This window comes from Saccostrea cucullata, unplaced genomic scaffold, assembly GCF_032062105.1.
Source record: "Saccostrea cucullata isolate Sc308-1 unplaced genomic scaffold, CSIRO_AGI_Scuc_v1 ctg18049, whole genome shotgun sequence".
Classification (NCBI taxonomy): Eukaryota; Metazoa; Mollusca; class Bivalvia; order Ostreida; family Ostreidae; genus Saccostrea; species Saccostrea cuccullata.
Window position 1 is genome coordinate 1 of NW_026921455.1, and position 18,829 is coordinate 18,829.

Here is an 18,829-nt window from a genome sequence, read left to right on the forward strand (position 1 = left end):
CCTTTTTTTCGTCCTTAATATTAATCGACCGACTTTGTTTCTTCTTAAAGAAAATGAAACCCCCCGCCACAAATAAGGCAATTGCAACCAATGCCACTATGACGCCTGCAGCGATTACTCCTCCATTAGTACCATTACTGTCAGCTACAGACGGACTGTTATTGCCTGAAAGGAAAATCAAATTATGAACCACATTAGGAATAAAAACAGGGGAAAAAACCTTGAGCCTCGATTTTTGATGTCACAGTGAAGTTTGAAAAACAATCTGTTGCCAAATACATATTTGTTAAACTCAAAATGCCGCGTGTGTACAATGGGAACAGAGCGCCATGCAGTATAAATAATATACTTTATCCGTTGCCTCACCATGCATTTATTATTGACTCTCTGAAGGAAGCGGGAACTGTGCAGCTAAAACACATGTACCTTGTACCTTTTATTTGTACCTTTTAATTAGTACTTGACTTATTGGTAAATGGAGCTCCGTTTTAATCCAGATAGAACCTCAACTAACGATGAACCTCCAGTGTCATGTGATAAAACATATCTATCAAAATACTCACTTCAAACTCAAATTTTTGTACTATATGATGTCAAAAACATTTATGTATGTATGTGAATGATAACAAACATTTGAAATATAAAAGCTGGTGTTCTTCAAATGTTCAAGACAAGTAAGAACTGCGAACGATAGTATTGTTCACCCGCCTACCTCCAAGTCGATTTTCATGAGTTAACATTTTCGATGAATTTTTAACATTTTTTTTATAGATAGTTATATGAATTTTCATAAAACATTACTTATTTGGGAAAACAAGGAAAGGTAACTCTAAAATTTTATTTTTCACTATAGAAAACGGAAAATATTTTTTCCCCCCGTAACACAAAAACTCTTTTTTACAGGTTATATATAGACTGTTATTTCACAAATTCATATCAAAGCGTTTTATGAATCAAGGGGGGAACATATTTTTATTAACAAAAAACAACAAAAATGCTTATTTTCCACCAAATTCAAAGCGATCAACAACTAAAACCTTATATTTAATTGTTATATTTATGTTTTATTTATTTGCATTTCAAAATATGATGATGATTGATAGTCCGATTTCAATGGAAAATATCGTCTACCCCACCCCGTTTTTATTTCAAGAGCTGGAGTTATGAATAATTTACTATTTAGCGCTGGTATTATGACAATAATTACACAAAGAATTTATAGCCAATTTGCCATTTATATTTAATTAAAAGGTTGCAAAATGTAGGCGGGAATCAAGAGTTAAAGTGCGTATTTCTTATAAAGATTAGTAAGATATTTTTTTTATATATAACAACAATATAAGTTATATGTAGTTATTTTGTACAACTCATGTATAGTCTGCATGCCTCTATATTTTATAATAAAACACAATTCAATAAAAACAATCATTATGCATATATTGCTTTCATTCATTCAGTTACAATGATTTCATTGACAGTAACGAAAAATTGAGTTTTTTTTTAAATTTTGATTTAATTTTTTACGGAAATCATATTCAAAACAGAAATAAAAGTCTTAAATCTATTTTTATTGTTACACTTGTAAAGATGAGATAAGAGACGTGCTTGTGTGTAACCTATTTTAAGGTACATGCTTTTCATACCTCTTACTGCGAATAATCTTGGCGAAACATCTTGTTACATACGATTTTATTATTTTTTTTAAAAAATTGGCATTAATTTTTTGTTTCTAATAAATAAAAAATTGAGATACGTAAAAAGTCACCATTTCTTGTGTAGCAAATAAATTCTAAAACGAACATTAATTAACATTAACATTAATTAACGTGTTAAGAATAGAATATAATAGAATATAGAATAGACTTTTTTTGTTTGCAACGGGGCGTTCCATAACGCTCGTATTCGGAATATTTCGGGCATACTAATAATATGCAATACAAGCTCAGCGTTAAAAAAACATCAAAATATTGAACGCTAAAATTCTCTAGATTTTTGGTAGCATTTTATTAGAGACTATTTATTAGCTATATAATAATATACGGTTATTGAACTTATATTGGTGAATATTGGCATAAGTTGGCTGTACAAATGCACGAGCTTGCGACATGTAAACTGTCCCCAAATTATGTTATATTGTATAAGATAAGTTAAAAATAGATTAATTCTTAAATGATACAAAATATTTCTGGTAAATATCACATCATGCACTTTTAAAATGGATGCAATTTGAGACCCAGAGTTAAGTCTTAAAGAAAACCCAAAAAATTTACATGCATATAAGAACAAATCAAATCATGCGCCTCCTACCTACTACAGATGTTGTTTGTGATGTCACCCTCTCTGTTGTTTCTTCTACAAATAATATTTTTTTTTTATTTTTAATTTTGATAATCTACATTTCCTACTGTTTAAAAAAGATAATTAATCGTACGTTAGGTGTGTTAATTTCTCGATATAGTAAATAAAAAGTTAATTTATCCAAGTTAAAGGTCAAGTGCCTAAAAAGCATGTAGACTTATCCGAATTGGCTTTGTACATACAATATCAACTAGAAGGGAAATTTTAACATTGAATAATTCGTATATTTCATTTCTATTAAAAAGCGTTTTTGATTTATATTTACACTGAATTTAAATACAAGGAAGTCACTCTCCAAATTGCTAGATTTGGAGAATGCAATGAAAAAGAAACGACGGTTCGCAGCATGAGTTACGTAGAAAACATATTACTCTGCTTCACGTTACTTTTACCATATGCTCAATTTGAAGCCATTTTTGATGGGAAAATTGTCTTCGTGGTTTAAAATGAGAAAACTGTCCCAAGTTATGTAATATCGTATCGTATAAATTAAAGTAGGTTAGAATAATTCTTGTAAATATTTTATGCACTTTTAAAATGACTGCAATTACAGAGCCAGAGTAAAGACAAAAATGAGAACAAACACAAATACATGTATATAAGAACAATTCGAGTCATGCGCCTCGTACCTACTACTGCTGTTGTTTGTGATGTTACCCTCTCTGTTGTGTCTTCTACAAATAATAGATTTTTGTAATTTCTAATTTTGATTATCTAAATTTTCAATTGAAAGTAAATTTATCCAAGTAAAAGGTCAAGTGCCTTACAAGGATGTAAATTTACCCGACAGACTTTGTATACAAAATCAATTGGTTGGGGCTATTTAACATGAAAAAATTAGTATATTTCATTTCTGTTTCAAAGGCGTTTTTGATTCATATTTATATTTAATGAAAATATAAGGAAATCACTCTCCAAATAGGTAGGCATGCATGAAACATAAACGACGGTTTGCAGCATGAGTAAAAATACTACCGGTCTGCTTAAAGGAATTGACTTTCACTGTAAATTACCCAATGTTTCTACTTCAGAATTTATTCATTGGTAAAGTCAATTTAGTAAACAGCGATTCCTTAACTATTAAGAATGTGTCCGTTGTCTTGAGAACTCATATTTTAACTTTAATCAACCAATCCCTATCTCAATGGTTTTTGATTGATTTGAATTTACGATATCTTGGAAAAAACAAAATGATAAACCCAATCAAAGACTTGGTTCTCTTTAATTAGATTGATCATAAGAGACTGTCATTCACCATAATTAAATTGCAGGCAATAGCAAGGGAAGTTATATATTTCTTTGGATGTTCGATCAGGGGACGCAAACGCAAGGGTTTAGATTGGTTGTTGGGACAGGTTAGGAAAGGGACTTAATTCGTGCTGTTTTAGAAAAAGCAAGTGTCCATGCAGTCTGTTTTTTAGTATTTATATCGGTGTACATCTTACCTTTAACTGTAGTTGACTGTAGAGTTATCACATTAGTAGTCGACTCTAGAAACAAAGTTTGTTATCTTTTAATTAAAAACATTTTAACCACGTTGTTTACTTAACCTTGTGGAAACATCGTGAAAAAATTATTTGCTCCCTTTTTGCATCAGTAAAACGATATTTATTGAGTTGTCACTGAAAACGTTTACTTTATATTACAATGATGATTTGAAAAAAATGTTTTGAAAAATGGTTAAAGGAAAATACAAGGTAAAACTTTAAATAAAGAAAATAAAATCTAAATTAGATATTGTTGAATGTTAAATATAGGCCTAATTTGAAACGTCTTCAAAACTTAAGTGTTATGTGGAATATTTGTAGTATATCTGTATAAAGATGTTAGAACATGCACACCGTAACGTGAAATATGTGGAAATGACGAAAATATACTTAGTCTAGTATTCGAGTTAAAAGGTTTATTAAACATTACAAAATGGGAACGAAGCAAACAAGGAACTTTAAAGATCATGCAAATCAGGAAAAAGGTGAATCATTATAATAAAATATAAGGATAACTGTATAATATCTCCGAGAATACACAGGGAGTATAATGGTATATGTATCATTGCTGACCTGTCTGGAGACTCGAAGTGGTCTCAACATCTACCTGAGTAGTTGTTTCTACAATTTTAGATTGGAAACATCACGGATTACTTTTTTATTTCTGCTTCAAAGTATATTTTTGAAGTTAAGTTTTAGATTTATTTGTCTTCTTGAGAGCAGAAGTTTTTGTTGGTGGAAGAAAGGTTACACTTATTAGGATGAAGATTGGTGATATTTCAATTTCAACACTCAGTTTATCCAAAACAATCTAATTTGAATTTTCAATTAATTAATACAGCATGCATCAGTTTTGCTTATTTCTAATTATTATTTGGAATTGTTACACAAAAACAGTGTGAGAAGAATAAGTTAGTTTTCTTTTTTAACATGCATGCATATAACACACCTTCGTATTTATCCGTGGCTATGGTGGTATCATCAATATGTGGAGATGGTTTGTCTGTGTGTTTACAATAAAAATGTGTACAGTTGCACAGATTAGTGTATAAATATGCATATCATGTTTTGATAAATAAAGATACTCAATTTAAAAATTTACTTGACATGCAAATATTAACTACAGACCTGTGTTAACATACGTGGTGGTATCATCATAATGTTGACTTGTATCTACCATGGTGAGGCATAAAATATGTAATGAACATTTAGAAATGCGCATAGGCATGTTATGAGGTTTTATATCATAATCTCAGGTTTATTGCGCAACATATGTCCAGTTATTTCCACTTTGCAAAAATAAAGACAATACTCTTCACTTATGAGTGAATTATGTTCTAAATGAATTTTACCTACAAAGATGTTTTATATGCATTAAAATTTGTAAATTCACATTATAAAACAATATCCCAGTATTGTAAGGGAAAGACTATTTACTTTATAAATGATGGAATTATATATCATTTGGTCGCTAGAAAATGGAAGAAAAAAATATTTGAATATGGATTAAAAAGGTGTGAAATAAGGGAAAAACGGAAAAATCGGTAATGCAAACAAAACTATATAGTTGATCATGCATGCATGGTTATATTCTTAATTAACTCATTAAACATATAACACTACAGACCTTTCTCGACATAAGTGGTTGTTTTATATTTTTGTTGCGTACTAGTTTCTATAATGTTAACAAAGAGCCCTGAAATCTCAAGAATTTTTTTAAAAAAAAACACACTTAACCACTTACAATTAAGAAATTACAGCTTAAACATTTGTTCATTAATTAGAATTACATTAATGTGTGAAAAAAAGGTTTGCATGCAGCAGTGTCGAACGATGAAACAGCGATTATTTAATTTAACCGCACGTGCTAAGGTATGGTATAATTATTATAAGTATACACTTAAAGATACAATTGTATAATTCACATTAGCGGGTAACTCAATTTATACACCTTACTTATAACAGCGTGCAACAGAAAAAAAAACCAACTATTACACATTTATAAAGTCTTTTTGATTAAAAAATCCAAAAAATGAATTTTTTTGACATATTTGAATTATGTTTTTTTAAATTATTATTTCTGTATTTGCATGTTTGATTTTTCTGATAGTTTTTTAAAAATATTTCTGTTCTACCCTTTAACAAAATGAAACAAACAGTTGCAGTAAATGGCCCTTAACCCACCTTAATCAGACACAAATATATGGCCTTTAACCCCTGATACGTACCCGTTGTAGTGCTTGAATCACTAAAGGTGGAGGGTTCTACAATGTGAAATTACACACAAGTATACCACAGTTTATGTGTAGGTTTCTAATGTGTGACACATACATTGGTTTTAATATGTTAGGGTCAAGATTGATTAATTAGCTATACACGTGTATAAATACTTTTAAAAATGAATTTATATTAAGATTCATTTTGGTTTATGATAAAATTCGTCTATAAATGTATAGGAAAAATATATCTCCCAACATCTTCTTAAAATAGTTTTTTTTTATAATACTGCAGGTATGATTTTGAAATTAAACCTTTCTTTCTGGTTAAGTTTTTTTTAATGGAATTTCCCTGTGAATAAGTACTAGAAAATTAATTAAAATGATAAAAGACGAATAGAATATCCCTGGAAACGGGATGTTAAGGAGGAGGGGGTGTCCACAATCACCTGAGGGGTAAATTGTACAATAAATGTATGCAAAAAAATATATTTTTCATATAATTGGCTATTTTCTTTTAAACATTTTAATAGTGGAATAACTGAAGGTCCTATCATGTTTATTAAGATTACACCTTAATTTTGGTGGTTTAAAAAAATGCAAAGCCAAACAAACCATCTTACATCTCATAATTTTGATGTCTACAATTAAAATTTTGTAATACTTTTATTATTCCGAAAAATTTTATTAATTAATTGGGATAGGATTTTCTGTCAAACTTTGTGTTCTTCCCCCAACTCTTTCAAAAATGTCAAAAGACAACTATGACGTCATCATCAAGTTTACCGATCCCATATATATTCTAATAATGTATATAATTTACAATTCTAACAAGTTCTCCTGTTACTTTTAGTTCATCTGAAGGGAGATAACACAGTTAATAACCTGCACGTGATGGAAACATAAAAATTGTCTCCCTGCATGTGACTTGCTTAACGTAAATTCAATGGTGAGATAAAGGTGACATAAAACAGTAAATGTGTAATTCAATAAAAAGAACCAAAAATACAGTAACTTAGGAACAAAGCTTCTAGCCCAATGTTCAGAGTGGCCTAGTATTAAAATTGCTTACCAACAATGATATTTTCTACTATTTAGAAATCTGGGTCGTAATAGCATTGTATTTCTCATATTTATCTCTGTTACCAAAGTTAAATCAATTATAATAATTTATGGTGCAGTTAAAATAAATATCAGGGGTGTTGAGCCTGTCTTTCCAAACCAGCTGTTAACATATTGATATCACAGTTAGATGAATTGCTCTCAACAAATGCGCATTATTCAATACTGCAACTGAAACTAGAAATCGATTGCATATTTGACAGTTTATATTAATTTCAGACTTTAACACAGTCAAACACTTAGACTTACCGTTCGTGTCAGCCGTAACTGCGTTAGTAGTACTTGTTGTTATATAAGCTAAATAAAAAATGATCTTTTTACATTATGCAAAAGTACCATTCGTTATTTTTGAAGACCATATAAGTCAGTTGTACTTGTATACGTATACTGTATACGTATATTGCTAAATAATTAAATTAATTAAACAAAATATTATTAAATTATAGAAATATGATTGAAATTTCATCTCTTCTTGACAAATGTCTGAAAATTGATTAATATATGCATTGATAAATTTGGGTAAATAATTTTAGTTATGGTAGAATCATTAGATTTTGTGTTTGCCCAATTATCGTAAAGTTCTTGGTAACTTTAAAGCACAAATTAACATTCTCCCCTTATTAATACAATAGGATGACAGAGTCATATTTCTTTTTACTCAGAACAGAGAATTCACCATTTACATCCCCACGAACCTGTAAAATTTATGTAATCAACGAAAAGGAGTCTCCACGAATATAAATGATTCCACAGTAATTGTCTGATTCACGATATATGACAGACACAAGTATATAGAATCATTTTAAGGACAGATGATCGGTTCCTCAATAATATATCATTGTTTTCTGGAATTTGTCACTGAAGTATTACTAATTTAATATATTTGCTCACAAAAGAATTGAGGTACCTTACAGGGCATTTGTTCAATATAGAAGAGGGTAATGTTTCTTCTATAATTCTTTTGGGAAAAAATTAAAAATGATTCTTTTCAGTGTTGCAATTATTTTTTGTTTAAAAATCAGAATGCAATTCAAATTTTGAATATTTTTCGTACATATTAAAAAACACAAAACAGATATATTGGAGGAACGTATCGTCTAGGCTTGTTGTTGTTGTTGTTGGTGGTGGTGGTGGTGATTGTGGGTTCTGGACGCAAACTTTTATTGAATTGGGGGGGGGGGGGGGGGGGATTTGGTTTATAAGATTCATCGAATAAATCTGCTGAAAAAAATTATCGTTTTGGGGGGAATAAATTCGTTAATAAAGGTACCCCACGAAATCCACGAACATGTGTCACTCACCAAAAGATACCAAAGTAAGCAATATAGAATTAACCCACAGTGTACTAATCTTTCTATAAGGACGGCTGTTACCCAGGGTTTTATTTATTTTTCCTTCTTTTTATCTTTTATTGGTTCAATTAGCAATATGCTATTACTGTTTGAGTACTATTTACAAGTCAACTTATTCAACATATTTCAATCAATTTAATGGAAAAAAAGCTCATTATGAAAAGTAGCTGAGACACATGCAACACCCTTATGAACTATTTATTGAGTATATATAATTTATTTCCTTGCGTATTTGAAATTTTTTCCTTATTTGTTGTTGTTATTTTCTTGCTTTTTTTTAAAAAAATCCTTTTGCTTTTATAATCAAATATTAACTATATTAAAATTCAATTTTACCAGAGTTAAATTTATTTACATTTTAGTGGTAGGTTGATTGATCGATTGATTGAATGTTGTTTTACGTTTCGCTCTTGAATTTTTCACTCTCATGGATTCGCTGTAGTGGTAAAAGCCAAAAAAATTAGAAATTAGAAATCGATTGCAATGTTTTCCCACTAAATAGAGTCTAGCGTGTTGCTTGTTAAAAGCCATGCCAATAATTTTATCGATTTGATTTTACGGCTATATATGTACATGGTTTATTCATTTTGCAAAAGAATACAACAAAAAAATGCTGAATATTTTAGCGATTAAATTCTAGCGAGCACCCACCAAAAAGCTTTAGTAAGGCAAAACTGATTTTTTTTTTTTCAATTTAAAAGTCGTGAAATTTCATTTCGAAAATTAACTTGATTATGAAACTTCCTTTGTAATAAATATCTACAAATGGTATTGTGCTTATTTTTGTGTAGGCTGCAATATCTTTGCAGGAAAAATAAGTGGAAATCTTAAAATAGATTTCATAAAGCATGTTTTGTCACTATTCCTTAAGACGACATTATGTGGTTGTGTTAAAATAAGATGGTGATGAAGTATAAATAGTCTTATTTTATCAAACTAAATCAAATAATTTGATTTTCTTTTATAATGAATTAACAATATAATGTAGTTCAGTTTAGAGACCGTAAAATTAAAACTTGATCTGTAGGTTAGGATTTTACATTCCTTAATATTTTTCTCGTAATGTTGGCCATATTCCTTGATGCAAAAGAGTAAAATTATAAAATTCGAAAACGATTCAAAACGACAATGACAAACTATTAAGAATCGTATATTTTCAGACATGTTTAATTATTCTATAATAAGATAGAAAAAAGGATGGGAAAGAAAGTTTCCTATTTAACACTTCATCCCTTCATTGCAAACACATAAATAGGTATGCACTCTTTCAACATATAACCGATATCATTGTAAAAGATGTCGTACATGCATGTAACAAAATATATTACATATACTCACAATTTGTAATATATTCCCTCGTTACAAATATATATGATGCCTATAGTTAAACAATGCGCAATATATGCTTAACAAACATGCATGTAATGATAGCCTTACCAGTAGAGGTGATCCCTGTAGTACCACTACTGGATATCGCATTTTGATCTAACAAACAAGGAGTTTTCTACTTGTTTACAAATAATAAAATGAATATTGCTTTCAAATAGAGAAGAATAATTTTCGATCGCTCTTTTCATTCCTTAACCATACGTTGTCCTGTGGAATTTATATCGATTAATAAAAAAAAATGCTTTGGATTTTTTTCTTTAACCTTTTTATGCTTAACATCATTATTTCTCAATCAAAAATACTTTCATTTTATCGAAGTTTTTTAGGTTTTAAATAAATTGAACTGAGCCTTCCTGAAATACATATGCAAATGAAATATGCACTATACGTTACGGTTGTAAATGATATTGATAAAAATCCATCTTTTAATTAAAGTCTATTTGCTTACCGATACGTGTCACTCGAGCCAGAAATCCTTTTTTTGTCACCTGGCCGTCACTGCTGAATTTGATTGTCAAAGATGTTCCAGAAGAGGCATAGGTATTCTGTACCGGGACGGTATCTCCACAAACTTTGGCAATGACAGGGGAACTAGTCGAGGGCCCTGTTTTATGCCAAATATTGTTAAATATGTAAACGTGTACTTTTTCAATAATAATTATTAAATTAACAATATTATAATTATCATATATGAAAATAATAATTGCCAAATTATTTTAAAAAAGTATAATAAACAAGATATTTTTAAAAAAAATACATAAAACTTTACAAGAAATTTAATGCCTCAAAAAGAAAAGATTATGCACACATTTTAAGAAAAAGGTATATTTCTGTTACCATTATAGATTTCTACAAAATCATAGCAAGTCCCGGTGTCGAGCTCCACCTTCATATATATGAACTCAAACTGAACATTTCCGCTTGAATATGTGTATGTGTATGTACAGTTACGACTTCTATAATAAAAAAATATATACATTAAATTCATACTACTTCAATGAATAGGTAAAAAATGTACAATACAAAAATTACTCTCGACCAAGTTTAAAACTGTTTTTTCTTTTATTTTTTGTCCTTGCAAGATCCTTCACTTCTTGTTAGTATTATAAAATAAAAGATACAAGAAAATATACATCGTATCTTAACTGGTGTTACTACAGTTAAACCTGTCTAATCCGACATGAACAGGGAGACAAATTCTGTTTCGAAATAGAATGGATGATGCATTGCACAGTGTAAAGAGATATATAAATAGTAAAATGAGGTCCACATTTAATGTCTGCATTCACAGCGTGTCGGATTGCACGGGTGTCACAGTAGACAGTTTTCACTGTTATCGTTAACTTACGTGGGGTAATTGGCGGGGAAGTCCGGTGAGGTCAAGGTCAGTGATGAGGCAAGATTAATGTTAAATGTTCCAGTAGCCGTACAATTTGCTGAAAACAGAACCGTTTGGTATGAACAAATTTATTATTTAAAAAAAAAACTATAAATCTGAAATACATGTCAGAACTTTTGCTTTATTCAGTGCCTTAACTACATTTACCTAATATATTCTGAAAATTGCTAGAAAATGTAAGATTGCGAAACATGGGGTTTTGTCATACGTAATTGAAGCATTACGTCACAAACAGTGAAAAGAATTAATGCTTGCTATTTATTGGCTGATAGTTTTTATATAACTATGAATAGGATTTGGCAGTGATTTCTGTTGACTTTCATGATTTTTTTTACATTGTTTGATAATCAGTATAATTCACAAATAAATAAAGATGCCAATCTAATACACGTCAGGATTACGAATCGTTAAACAACAAACAAACGAGCAAACAAAAAAATCTTTTATATACATTGTAAAGATAATAAAAAATGAATATTTCACGGGTATTTTTAGTATTAATTCTACCTAAATATCAAAATGATGTGGCCACGCGATGTCTTGGATTCAGCTAATTTTTTTTCTCACTGAAACTTGTGAATGAATGAAAAGATTGACTATATGAAAGAAAGCATGGTAGTTTACTTGGTTGCCATGGAAACGGGCCTACAAGGTGTAAATCATAGTGGATATTGCTATTTATCAATAATATCAAGAAAAAATACTTTTTGTGCATATTTTTTATATGCTTGATGACAATCAAAACTATGTAAAAAATAGTATATGTCACAAAGTTTTTACAATTTCTAATTTTCTGATGCCAAAAAAGTGATTAATTAGTCCTCGTTAACTCCCTTGTTAGACTTAATATTTAAAGACTTTGACAAGTGATATGAAAATTCTAGTAGCAAGATTTAGATTCAAGAAGTGTTATTTTGCAAATATCATTTAAAACATTTATGGGTAAATGAAAAATAAACATCTTTTTCACTATCTGAGTTATTTCCCTTGTTGGAGCTCTTCTGCATTGAAGAATACAAAATGTGTGAAATGTAAACAAGATGGCAGACAATAAAATCTGCATTTTTTCTTCTTGTTTTGAAACATCTTGTTCAGGAAAATTCTACCTCAAGAGGCTCAGAATTTGATGAAAAACAGTTAACAAAGTAGGAATAATCTTTAAGAAAAGCCAAAGGGTTGGTCTGGACATGATGAGTATTACACGTATAGCTACTCGTAGAAAGAAAAACATGCGGTATAGGGCGAAGGCCGAGAGGATTTTAACTGTTCCCTTCAAGATGTCTTTGAAATAGAGATCGAGAGATACATGTAGTGGTGTGGTAGTCCCCGACCGATCCCCACTGCAATGTGTAAGTATTTTTGGGAGTTGAACTATGTTCAATCTCCCATGGTCATCACACATTTAACATGCGCAGTAATTTGTGTTGATTATATAGAGCTGAAAGCGAGGCTACTGTGTCGACCGATTTACTCCGATGATATTCAACAGAAAACATGCATAAACATCCGCCACAAATAGTTCATGTCATTTTCTCCTGAATTGATCTAATTTTCATAATTTGAAATGTAAGTAAATGTAATGATAAAGTAATCTTATTTTGAATATTAGATTTCGTTCAAAGTAAAACTAAATAATAAAGAACCTCAAAAACTTTTCGTTATGGAACTCATTTTTTGTGTAGCGTCATACACTGAAAGAGATACGAACGACAACTCCACATACTGACGGCAAGCAGTAAATCTAGTCATCCCGACGCCCGACGGTCCCGGATATTTAGTAATTTCTTTTTTGCCGATGCACAGAATTTATTCAAACTTTTTATGAACATTTTCTTGGTTTGAATGAATTCATTAATCATAAAAACTTATAGGAAACATGCGTATTTATTAATAAATCAGTAGTATCACCTGCCAAAAGCGGTAAATCTAGTACTCTGTTATAAATGTTAAAACCAAAAACGGACACAGATGTTTTCGTAAAATCGCGATTAAAAACAACAAATTGAAGTATATTTTTTTTTATAAAAGGAAAACCTCATTTACATACTAGATAATGTGCATGCACACAAACTCTCACATATACCACTGTTTTTATCTTTGGTCATTAAATATTTGTTTTTAACTTGGTATTGCTTTTTTCTTCACAATATTAAAAAAATTAAGTTCTAACGTACTCCATGTATAATGTTCGTGTAATTGAAATACATTTATATTCACAGAGAAGTTTTAACAAACCTGTTAGCTCTTAAAAGGATGGTGTGTTAAAATCCACATTTTATCAACATTGATATTATTCCTGCGAAACTGAAACACATGGGTAAATGTACCAGGGAAAAATATATAACAAATTTGAAGACTGTGAGCAGTGAATTATATAAATGATCAACCGCCTCTAATATGAATATAATGGCATTGTCCATGTTTTGCAATGGGAAACCCAAAATATGTATAGGATGAAAAAGTAATAGATGGTGCACAACGGCAATATGTAATAAAGATTCTATGAAAATTTCGTTCAGTAGTGTAAGAGGAGTTGCGGATAAGAGATGGGTTTACCTTAAGCGTAACAAACAGATGGACAGAAATCCCGATTAATAAATACCCTCCCGTTTTTCAAGCAGGGGTATAAAAAAGGACTAATGTAGGCAGGCAAGCATTATGGCCCATGCTTTTTTTTTGCTATTCAATGTCTCTGAATGTCTTCCTGAAGATTGTTGCAACTCAGAAACTCTGAAACAACTGTCTGTATTTGAAATAATAATATTGTTCACTCACTTAACCTCCCGATCAAAAATTTTAATTTACACCATGTTCAACTCCCATGAGTGCTTTCAGTACTTTGATTTTATTTATAATTCTATTCAGGTGTCACATGTACCTGGTAACTGACTGTAAATTGAAATATAAGACAATAAAACATACAAAACCATGAAAACTTGGATGCAGAGTTGCACATATTACATGTACATGACATTGAATCAGTTACTACTGTGAAATATATGTGCCCGTTTTGGGTACCGGTATTTTTTTTCTATAAAATTCAGTATATTTGAAGAAAATTGTATAAATTTATGATTCCAAGTGATATATAATATGTTTGTGTCCATTCTATTTTAACAAACAGGATTTGTAGAAATCATACCACGAAAATATTAAACCTTTGACATTTGACAATGATAACTGAATAGTGGGTTAGATTTTTTGAAATTTTAAGCAATATTAGGACCGTAGAATATTTGAAAGAATTGATAAGAAAAAGTGTAAGTGTAGAATTATGAAAATTAACTCAGTACACAAAGACTGCTAATAGTGTTCTAGATCTAAGTACATATACTTTGTCATACTATGTGAAATCATTTTTGGGACCTTGATACAAGTTATTTGCTCTGCAAGGTAATGTATTGTAAAGTAGGTAAAGAAATCTATCCAAGGCTGTTGGAATGTGACAACTCCATTTGTTCTTGGAGTTCTTATAAATGACTTTTCTAAGATGCAGCTTTCTGTCTCATAATCTTATTTTACTGATCACTGTTTTTCAGCTTTATATTGCAGGCATATCAATCTTGTACACATTTATGAATAGTTTTAGTTTTACAGTATTGTTCTGTACAGATGAGATCATTCTGATGCTGTGTACTTTACATGTCAAGGACATATTGTACAAATTAAAAATAGAAATTAAAGAACAAAATAGATTATACCACATTACGTGTAATATCCATAAAACATGCATGTTTTTATTACAATTCATGGTATAATAACATTTCATTTACCACTTTAAAAATTAATTGTCAAATTCATTTCTACTCTAGATCTCCGGCGATTTGTCCAAACTGCAGAAAAGCTTTATATGTAAATTGAAAAAAAAAAATGCTTGATGACAACATTGAATTCCCTCCTTTATCAATCATTCCTCAGGATACAGAAAATTTTCAGGATAACATTTAAATATCAGGTACATATAATATATATATGATGTTTAGGATTTTAAGCCAAACTTTCAAATTAAAAAAATAATTTAAATTGATCATTGCAGCCCTTGCAAGATTTTCTTAATGAAGATTATCAGGATTACAGATCCACTAGCAAGGAGACCAGACAGGTACATGTATTGTGTATTATGCTACATTAATTCATGGTGACTTAAGACATGATTGCCATGACAATGCATAAAGGGAGATAATAATGTTTACAGGTTGAAAATGTATATGTTTTATAAATAGCAAAATTTTAAGATTCCAGTTTTAAGTTTATAAAATAATTTTTAATGAATGTTCTCCAAACGGACCAAAATTTAATGGTATTTTTATTTCGTTTTCATGTGAACAGATAGAAATGACCAGAGCAGAGGACATACATGTACAGCCCCCCCCCCCCCCCCCCCCCCCCCCAAAAAAAAAAAAGAAATTTGACAGTGGACTGAAAGTAATTTTTGCATAAAAAATACAAAGTAGGAAAGAGAACAGAGAGAAAAGAAGATCCAGTAAAAGTTATCACTGGTGCAAGATGGATATAGAGACGGTTTTCTAAAGATCATTACTAAAATCCATAGCAAATTGCAAGGCTGAGCTACTTTTCAAACTTATACAAAAGGACATAAAGAAATGTGAATTCCAGGAAACCAAGCTGACATCAAATGAGAGAATATGAAGGAACAAATTTTAGCAGAATTTTTTTTTTAAGCAGAGCATCAGTTTTCCTTAGAGAATATGTGTATTCTAAATTGATTCTAAATTGATTTCTTGTATTTTCAAAAATTGTCACTGTTTAAGTGGAGCATACATTCCAATGTCACGTTTATTTCTTTTCTATAAAGACAGTATTATGAAAAAAAGCAGTTTCTTCCCTTTTTATATCCCCACTCTGCAGGAGAGGTGGTATACTGATTTATTATATACCCCCACATGGGCTCACAAATTTAGAGTTTTATACTGGCAGGCTTCACACAGTATGTCATGTATGATTAGAGTATGAATACATTTTAACAAAACTGAGAACAAGATTGATTGTGAAGCACTGATTCCCCCATACATTGCAGTTTATGTCACGACTCCCACGAGGTATCCCAAGAAAGGTCTTGTCACAAGGAAAACACCTGTGAAATGTGAAAATCTAGTCCAACTTCAAAAGCTGTGGTTAAGGTTAAAGTTTTTTTTACGTCGGTCAATGTCTAAGGTCAAGGTCAAATAGTTAAAAATATTTATACCCATTAAAAGAACATAATAGTATAACTGATCATCTGAATATGCTGATAAGCAATGTGATAATAAAAATTAATTCCACAATATTTAGCATACAAGGCCATTTAAAAAAAATTTGGCTGCCTTCCCCCAACAGACTGACTAAAATTCAAAACTTTTTTTTACATTGCAAGACAGGATGTTTTTTTTTCTTTTTATCCATCTTATCTCGTCAACAAATATTTTGAAATTTTTTGGGAAAAAGATTTTACAACCTACCTATAGCTACCGACTTAATAATTTTACCAAGAGTTGGGAGAGGGCAAACAAACATTATAATCAAGATGGTCTTGCCAACTTGTTTTGAAATTATATTGTCTGACTTACTTTCATATTTTCATAAGATACTTTCATATCATTTATGAAATATGAGTTTGCCTTTTTACTTAAATTATACATTTAAAAAAAATAACCTGAAAACAATTGTTTTGAATTTGTACATATTTTAGTGAATAAATCAAAAGGATTAGACACAATTACAGGCCATTAAAAGATTCGTAAGAATTTTTGGAAACTCACTTGTTTTATGTCATATTTAGATTAAAATAACTAGAAGCCTGATTTGTTTCCAAGGCAACATATTAATTTACCTGTCACTGAGTTAATTGCAAAAGTTCTATTTCATTATTGAAAAGAAATTTAAATACTTGACATATATTCATATTACATAACAATTTGTTCAGTTTGGTAAAACATGTTCTTACATGATCTTCTCTGTTGTTTGTGATTAATGGGGGGGGGGGGGGATTGGCAAATTGCCAATTTTCATGCAATAATTTCTAGAAAGTTTTTGATTTACCCATTAATTTTTTTTATTCTCACAAAACCTTAGAATATATAGTTTATTTAATGATACATGGTTAAAAATATATCAGTTGTCAAAATGGTGAAAAATTTCATTGAATATGACTAAAAAAGACAAACTTGGCAAATTGCCAATTTGCTAACAGCCTTAATGCTGCGATGAAAATTCGATTAATCTCCATTCAGACATCTTGAATGAAATTTATTTCTCAGATTTAAGTAATATGAGCTCAGAGAATATAATTTTCATGTGAATTTACACTAATTTATTGAATGTGCACTAATTTAATTTAAAACAGAGCAAAATTTGCTTTATCGGAGGGTTATAAATATAACATCCTTGTTACCATGGCAACCAAATTCAAAAGTTAGACTTTAACATCATATTTATTAAAGATATGCCAAACTGTAGTAAATGGTGTGAATTTCAGCTAAATCGGAGACATGTCATGTCCACGACCCTATTTAAAATTTTGATTTTTATAGAGAATTGATATTAGAAAGTTTATTTTCTTTTATATCATATCTTACTTCGTTTAATGTCCTTGATTTTTAATTACAAGCGATTTGAAGTAACGTAGTTGTTTTGGAGCTGATATAAAAAAAGAAACTAATCCAGTTCAAAAGCAAGCAAAATGCGCGAACCCTTTTACATTTTTCTTTTATTTCAGTAATACATTTTCTACATTTTTTATATAAATCTCTTACATTCATCTTTTCCGACGACAACAGTAACTGTAAACCCGGATTCGTAAGAATTGGCAGTCCCGTCTGAATCCAGCTGTAGAAAGAGGTTACTCCCGGTGGTTGTTGCTGGGGGTTTACTGGAACCACAACTGGAGGACGAAGAACAACACACAGAGCCTCCAATGGCACTAGCACTGGACGATGTCCCTGAGGTATTGCAATAGTTGACATCAAAGAGAAAACAACAAGACATATTACTAGATAAATACATGGATGTAAGAATGGACGAATAGCTACGAGGTACTAAGCTCGAATCTGAAGTACACTGTAATATGGGTCTAAACATTTAACACCATACAAGTACAAAATATGTCTAACCGTCATAAAACTTTAATGTGTCCCCACAATCAACATAAACACTGGTGACTTCAAATGTTATCCTAGAACTGGCATCGGTGGATTGAAATAACCATTTACATGTCGTTGTTCTGTAAAATAAAGACAACAGTAGAAATAAATAAAGGCAATGTCATTAGAGACATTTTTTCTTTTGTAGAGATTTCTTTATGTGGTTGATTTAGTGTAAATATACAATTATTGAAGACAACTGGTTTGTTTGTCACTAAGGGTCTCTCACAATTTTTTCCCACTGATTTAGAGACTACATTTGCATACCATTTGTCGTTTGCGGGATGCAAATTTTAGACTACATGTAGATTTTATTCGGAGTAAATATCAAATTATGTACATAGGATACAGACCGGGTTCAGGATAT

General features: G+C 30.4%; 1 protein-coding gene across 1 annotated transcript; it reads right to left on the minus strand.

Annotated features, from left to right (window-relative positions):
• Positions 1–4: 4 nt before the first annotated feature.
• LOC134260004 (tolloid-like protein 2) lies at positions 5–18,568 on the minus strand (the record flags this gene model as incomplete). Its single annotated transcript, XM_062742590.1, has 16 exons — positions 5–165; positions 2,308–2,352; positions 2,988–3,032; positions 3,804–3,848; positions 4,419–4,466; positions 4,795–4,848; positions 4,974–5,018; positions 5,473–5,520; positions 6,074–6,109; positions 7,433–7,480; positions 9,973–10,020; positions 10,373–10,528; positions 10,762–10,880; positions 11,273–11,360; positions 18,076–18,261; positions 18,433–18,568. Coding segments are annotated over 16 exons (1,308 nt in total), but the record flags the coding sequence as incomplete, so codon positions are not given.
• Positions 18,569–18,829: the final 261 nt, after the last annotated feature.